We start from the raw sequence: 6,974 nt of genomic DNA, 5'->3' as shown, positions 1-6,974 counted from the left end.
CCTCATTCGGACTCTCGCGTCCCCGGGAATCGCTCCCATTATTTACAGCGGAAAGGGTGGGCCGCAGAGCTCTTCCAGGCCAGATTGGCCGCCTTCTGCCGGAAGCGGGGAAGGTGGTGACGTCACTTCCGATCCCGCCCTACCACTTCCGGTCCCGCCCCCGGCTTCCGGCGTCGCTGCGTTTCAGGCTGCAAGCAGTCCAGTCGGGTCAACATGGCGGGTGCGCTGAGTCTCCTGCTCGGGGCGCGCGTCCGTGCCGTCGTCGCTCGCTGTGGATTCGCGACCCAGGGGGTGGCAGGCCCGGGATCTACCGGCCGCGAGCCGGACCCCGACTCCGACTGGGAACCAGAGGAGCGGGAGCTGCAGGAGGTGGAGAGGTACCGGCTCCTTCCCGGGCCCTCAGCCTGAAGCAGGGCCTCGCGCCCCGGCGCTGCAGGCCGCGCCCCCTCGGCGCCGGGCGTCCCGCCGCCGCGTTCGCCGCGGCCCTGGCTTCTTCCCTCCTCAGAGGCGCAGGGGCAGGCGTTCAGCTCCTTCGGGGCCACGGGTCCCTTCCCCAGTGACGTATTTCGTCGCCCGCGTAGCGAGTTCGCCCTGCCCGGGGGCTGCTTGTCGTAGGTGTTAGATTTCCGGGGCAGCGAACAAAGAGACGAGGGCTGGGCGCGCCCTGATGTAGCCCGAGACGCTGCGGCCACCCATGTTGCTCCCACGCACGGCTTCTGCCATTGCTTCTCTCCCCCAGCGCCCTGAAACGACAGAAAAAGGCCATCCTGTTCCAGAAAATTCGGAGGCAAATGGAGCCGCGAGGGGCCCCGCCCCGGACCCTGACCAGGGAAGCCATGGAGCAGATCCGGTGAGGTTCCTGGGGTGAAGGGTACTGGGGCCCACGATACTGTTTTTGTATTTCCTTTTACTTATTTATTTTTTAAATATACTTTATTGATTTTTTACAGAGAGGAAGGGAGAGGGATAGAGAGTTAGAAACATGAGAGAGAAACATCGATCAGCTGCCTCCTGCACACTCCCCACTGGGGATGTGCTCACAACCAAGGTACATGCCCTTGGCTGGAATCGAACCCGGGACCCTTCATTCCGCAGGTGGATGCTCTAGCCACTGAGCCAAACCGGTTAGGGCTATTTTTTATTACTTACGTTTTCTTTAAGACAATATAACGAGCTTCCATAATCCCGTCATCTTGATTGAATAGCTTTTAACATTGTGACACAGGTGGTGTATTTTGCTGAAATCTTTCGCACAGGCGTTTGCAGACATCACGACATTTAAACCCCAAATAGGAAATCAGGACGTTCCTCACCTAAGATCCAGGGATGAGAGCTTCCGTGGTTGTGCGCATTTTTCTGAGGAGAGAGCCCTTAATTTAGAATTGTTTTCTCTCTTTTTTAAAGAAAATCTTTAGAGAGATCCTTTCTTAAATGTTATTTTATTTTTAATTTTTTTAAAATATATTTTATTGATTTCTTACAGAGAGGAAGGGAGAGGAATAGAGAGTTAGAAACATGGATCAGCTGCCTCCTGCACACCCCCCACTGGGTATGTGCCTGCAACCAAGGTACATGCCCTTGGCCGGAATCGAACCCGGGACCCTTCAGTCCGCAGGCCGACGCTCTATCCACTGAGCCAAACCAGTTAGGGCCCTTTCTTAAATTTTAAAGTTTTTTTGTTTTGTTTTGAATAGATGACGTGGTTTGAAATTAGAACAGAATAATGTGGTTTACATATTGAGAAGTATTAACCCCAGCCAGGCTCCTGTGGGTGCTGTTTTGAATAGTTTTCTGGGGGCCTTTTGCTATATCTGCACATAGCAATTATGAATATAGTTGTTTGTTTTCACCTTAATCAGACAGTAGACGACTCAAAATACACATACTACCTGTACTTTTTTTCATTTAACATCTTTCCGCTTCAGAAGAGTTTTGTGGAAGTCATAGTTAGTCATAGTTTATTAGTCAGTCTTTTATGATGGGTCCTGGGTTGTTGCCACTTATTTGCTATCACAGATGGTGCTCTAGTGCCTAACTGTGCACCCATTATAATACCATAATAGAGGCCTGGTGCATGAAATTTGGCCTGTGCTCTCACACAGTGTGGGAGCCCCACGATCCATTCCCCCAAAGAGGTAGGCCCTGCCCACCCATCTGGGGCTCCTTGATGGATTGACCCTAAGAGGTAGGCCCGAGCCGGGGTCCCACCTCTGCAGCAGGTGCGCCTGGCCGTGGGAGCCCAGGTGGAAGCCGTGTGGAGTGGCCACTGAGGCCCTGCCTCCGGTGTGCATGCAACCATCTTGTGACGTCGTGAGGGCTTCACGCGTGAGGGTGTGACAACTACTTAGCCTTTTATTAGTATGGATGTCTACCAGGCATAGTTGTTTATACATTCCCGAAAGTAGGGGTGCTAGGCCCAAGGGCAGATAGATTGTGCATTTTGATAAATATTGCTAAATAGCTCTCCGTTGAGTTATGTGCCATTTTTCATTTCCATCAGAATGACTCTGAAATTGAGAGTTAGAATAAAGATCCTGGAGAGCCGATCAAGAAGACTTTGTGGCCCCACTTGGGTCAGCGGATTGAGCATCGGCCTGTGGACCAAGGGGTCCCAGGTTTGATTCCGGTCAAGGGCACGTAGCTGGGTTGCAGGCTCCTTCCCTGCTGGGGCCCTGGCCAGGGAGCGTGCAGGGGGCAACTATTCAATGTGTTTCTCTCACATTGATATTTCTGTCTTTCCCTCTCTCTTCCACTCTCTCTAAAATTCAATGGACAAATATCCTCAGGTGAGGATTAACAAAAAAGGAAGAGGAAGACTGGGCCTGTAGTGCCTCTTGCATTGGCTTCCTCCTCTGTCTTGAACAACAGCTTCTTCAAAACTTCCTACCTGTCAGACCTATAAATGTGGTCTGTAAATGTCCTTTTACTTCAGAGAAAAAACAGGCCATTAAGTAGGTGTCCATTAAAGCTTCTTGGTCTTTCCTCGTTTTCCATCTCAGTCCCGCACTATTTACATCTCGGAGGAAACCGTAGCCCTTCACTCGTCTAGGACCAGTCTTCCGTGTGTGCTAGGTCCTATCCCTCCCTAATTCCTCAGGAACCGACATCTGTCATTTTAAGTTCTTCATTTTGTTCCCAGTAGGCTGCTGCCTATCTTTGTTGTTGTTGCCTTTTTTTTTTTTTTTTGGTCTATGAAACCATTCTCCACAAATCTATCAGTGACTTTTTTTACATTCCTAGGCATAACTGATCTTCTAGTCTTTAGGCTCTCTACCATTTCTGCAGCGTTGGACCTTGTGGTTTGCTTTCACAAAATTCTCTTCTCCCTTGACCCAGTTCCCCCTCACTGCTGTTTCTAGGGCTGCTTTTGTTTCCTTCCTGAACACCCTCTCTTCCTCCTGTTTCTTAAATATTGCTGTTTTGTAGAATTGTCTTCTCAGTCAGTTACCTCACTCCGCCTACTTCTCTGCCTGATGGCAGCCACTCACATGGCTTCCACAGCCTTTGCTGTTCAAGACATCATTTTCAGTCCATGTTTTTCTTCTGAACTCCGTGTATATCAACGGTGCACTACATACCTCTGGATGTCACACAGGCTCCTCAAACTCAACATGTACAAAATAGAATTTGTCATTGTTCCCTGACAATTTAATTCTCCTGTTTTTGCTATAATCCCACCAATCACCCAAGCTGATAGCCTTTTGCCTCTAGTCTTGCCACTGGATCGAGCTTCAGAATGAAATTTGCTCATGGCATTCCCCTGGTTAAAAGCCTTCCTTGGTTTGCTGTTGATTTGGGGTAAACTCCAGACTCCTAAGTATGGCATGATTTTGCTCCTGCCTGTGCTGTCCGACAAGTTGAGCTATTTCCCACAAAGGTGATGTTCTTTGCATTTCATGTGCTCACTGTACCGTCAGTACTTTTGATTTCCTCCTCTTCCCCTCTGTCAGCTTAGTACTCCTTTTCATCCTTTCAGACCAGCTCTACTGTGGACTTAGAGTGGTTGGGTGTTGGTGTTAGCACACAGGAATGAAACACAGCCTGTGTTTGTACCTCTTCTCACGTATTTATCACTCATATCAGTTAGCTATTCTGATAGGATACTTTTTGACAACTTGAAAACTGCTTCGTTTTCCTATAGGTATTTACATGAAGAATTTCCAGAGTCCTGGTCAGTTCCCAGATTGGCTGAAGGCTTTGCTGTTAGCACCGATGTGATCAGAAGGGTTTTAAAAAGCAAGTTTGTACCCACATTGGAGAAGAAACTGAAGCAGGATCAAAAAGTCCTTAAGAAAGCGGGGCTTGCCCCCTCGCTCCGCCAGCTTCCCGGCCCTGGGGAGACCTGGAGGCTGCTTTCTGCAGGCCACCCCGTGTCAGGGGGTGAAGCCTCATCCCAAGGCCAAGGTCACAGCACCGCTTTGAAGGTGATAGAACAGAACACTCAGAGTACAAACACTCCGAGGAGACAGAAGGGAAGGAATAAAGGAGCCCAGAGCCTGGAGAAGGAAAGCTTTGTGCCTGTTGCTGCAGCCCAAGGCCATCAGAGCGAGCTGCAGTTCCCCACCAGCGGTGGTGAGGGCACCAGAGGCACCAGCAGTGATGGGCCAAGTGCGCGGAAGCTGGAAGAGTTGAGGGCAAGAGAACTGGGTGACCAGAACTTCAGCAGCAAGGTCGTGCAGAGGGGGCGAGAGTTCTTCGACGACAATGGGAACTTCCTGTACAGAATTTGAACTGGAGCCTGGCTTGGGGGAAATGTCACGTAAAACACAGCTGAGCGAGTATATTTGAGCTGCCTGGATTTCTGTGTGTGGATTATCCGCCTTGGAAGTGATGAGCCTGGAAATGGAAGGAGCTGTTTGGATTCCAGTCTGACAAGGGACAGTGAACTTCACAGGGCAGATGTATATGCGGGCAGCGTGAATAACCGGCTAGGTATAGTCTAGCTCCTGGAGCGTGGCTCCTGGTCTGACCCATGTGGGTGTTCAGTACTCGCCCTTCTTGCTGAGGCTTTCTCTGTGTCAAAATCAGCCTGTGTCGCATGTGTTAGTTCGTTGTATTTGCAAGATGTGTTTGGGAGGAATTGAAAAGCTTTCCTTCTGACATCATTTACTTCTTGATTAAGGAACACTAACAGCTCTGGAGCTGCTTAGCCAATTGCTTGTATCCGTTTTGTGCAAAATAAAGTGAAATGTAGCCGTCTGCTGATTGGTGCTCTGTGGGGTGGGAGGGTTTACCTGTGAATCAAAGAGTAAGGGAAGGGGTGAGGCAAAGGCTCCATTGTCATGAAACATTGGGAGGAAGATAAGGCCAAAGGAATCTCCAGCAGAGACCTTAGGTCGAAGCTCAAGAGCCTGGCAAATTGGACAACAGAAGGGACTGAAGTCCTTGAGCTCTGGCGGGGCATATGTGTGGTCTGTTCAGGGTAGCCTTCACCTCTGCAGCTGAGATTCAGTGCGAGGGAGGCGTGAGGGAAACTCGGTATAAAATTCTAGACGAGTTCTTGAACCTCTGAGCACAAAAGTTTTGCCTAATCTTATAGAATTTTTCAGACCTATGAAAGTAGGAAGAATATTGTAATGTGTACTCATCACACAACATTACATTTAACAAATGGCCAATCTTTTCATTATCCCATATTTGCCCCACATTCCCCCCAGACATCTTATTTCATTTATAAGTACTTAAATATGTATCTCAAAGACATAGGACTCTTAAAAATATTTTTTTATTGATTTGAGAGGTGGAGAGAGAGAGAGATACATCAATGATGCAAGAATCATCGATCAACTGCCTCCTGCACCATCAGCTGCCTTTTGCATGCCCCACATGGGATCAAGCCATCAACCCGGGCATATGCCCTGACTGGGAACTGAACCATGACCTGGTTCATAGGTTAATGCTCAACCACTGAGCCAGTCCAGCTGGGCGTAAGGACTCCTTTTTAACAAAGATACATAAGCCATTATTATAACAACACATTGCGGACCAATAGTTTTATTGCTAGCTTTATCCAGTGGCCAGATAAATTTCTATTGAACGAGTACAAAAAACGTTTTACATAAATGTTAAAGGCATGCTTTAAAATTACCCATTGCATTTTGAAGTTATATGTTCTTACAAACTAATATCTTTTTGAAGTATGATACTTTGTAAAACACTAATATGAAACGAGAATTCTCATGATCTGTCTGCAATGTGTTGTTTTAGTAATTCCTTAATTGTAGCTAATATCCCGATAGCATTTTCTGATTGTTTTTTAAATAGTTTTTATGGTTTATTTCTTGCCATTAGGATCCAAACAAGGTCCACACTGTAACACTGCATTGTGTTGATATGTTCCAGAAGTCTCATATTCTAAAGTGGTTTCCCCTTCCACTTCATTCCCCTCACCATTTAACAGGTTATCCCATAAAATGTCTGCATTATATTTCATCTGCATGATGCCTTCTAACATGTCACTACCCTCTTATTTCCTATGAACTGATAGCTCGGTCTTGAGGATTGATCAGGTCTCAGTTTTTGGCAATGGGTGATGCTCTGTGCATCTCACCAGATGAGGATGTGATGTTATGATTGATCAGTGAGTTCAGCTCTATCCCTTAGGTCTCTCATAAGCTTTTTTTTTTTTCCTAAACATATAATTTCCATCACCCCTGAAAATCCCCTAAATTCTCTTTCTAGTCAATTATCCCAAAGTCAATCACTTTTCTGAAAAATTTTCAACCTAGCTTAGTTTGGCCTGTACTATAACCTTACATAAATGACATACTGATGCCACTCTTGTTCTGGCTTCTTTCATTTATTCATTTATTTTTATGAACATGCCAGTTTGTTTACCCATTTTCCCACGAATGGCATTAATAAATCAAAATTCCAGGACCCAAAGGTCACAGCCAGCGGGACCTAGCATTCTCTTCCCTCCACCTAATTCCACCTCCATCTGCCCGCATCTCTCCTGTAGCTCGGAAGGCTAG

At 47.3% G+C, this 6,974-nt stretch overlaps 1 protein-coding gene across 1 annotated transcript; it reads left to right on the top strand.

Annotated features, from left to right (window-relative positions):
* The first annotated feature begins 165 nt into the window (after positions 1-165).
* Positions 166-5,199, top strand: NGRN (neugrin, neurite outgrowth associated). Its single transcript, XM_059678074.1, has 3 exons — positions 166-377; positions 740-850; positions 4,142-5,199. The coding sequence occupies exons 1-3, from the start codon at positions 214-216 to the stop codon at positions 4,728-4,730; spliced, it is 864 nt and encodes a 287-aa protein (XP_059534057.1). The 5' UTR covers positions 166-213; the 3' UTR covers positions 4,731-5,199.
* The last annotated feature ends 1,775 nt before the right edge of the window (positions 5,200-6,974 follow it).

Source organism: Myotis daubentonii, chromosome 21 (genome assembly GCF_963259705.1).
Source record: "Myotis daubentonii chromosome 21, mMyoDau2.1, whole genome shotgun sequence".
NCBI lineage: Eukaryota > Metazoa > Chordata > Mammalia > Chiroptera > Vespertilionidae > Myotis > Myotis daubentonii.
The sequence above is the reverse complement of the archived record's forward strand: the minus strand, read 5'-3'. Positions and strand labels throughout refer to the sequence as shown.

Excerpts from the sequence above, each read along its gene's own strand:
- NGRN (XM_059678074.1), top strand. The coding sequence starts at position 214 with ATGGCGGGTGCGCTGAGTCTCCTGCTCGGGGCGCGCGTCCGTGCCGTC. Across the intron at positions 378-739 it reads GAGCTGCAGGAGGTGGAGAG|CGCCCTGAAACGACAGAAAA; the intron begins GTACCGGCTCCT and ends TCTCTCCCCCAG. Across the intron at positions 851-4,141 it reads GAAGCCATGGAGCAGATCCG|GTATTTACATGAAGAATTTC; the intron begins GTGAGGTTCCTG and ends GTTTTCCTATAG.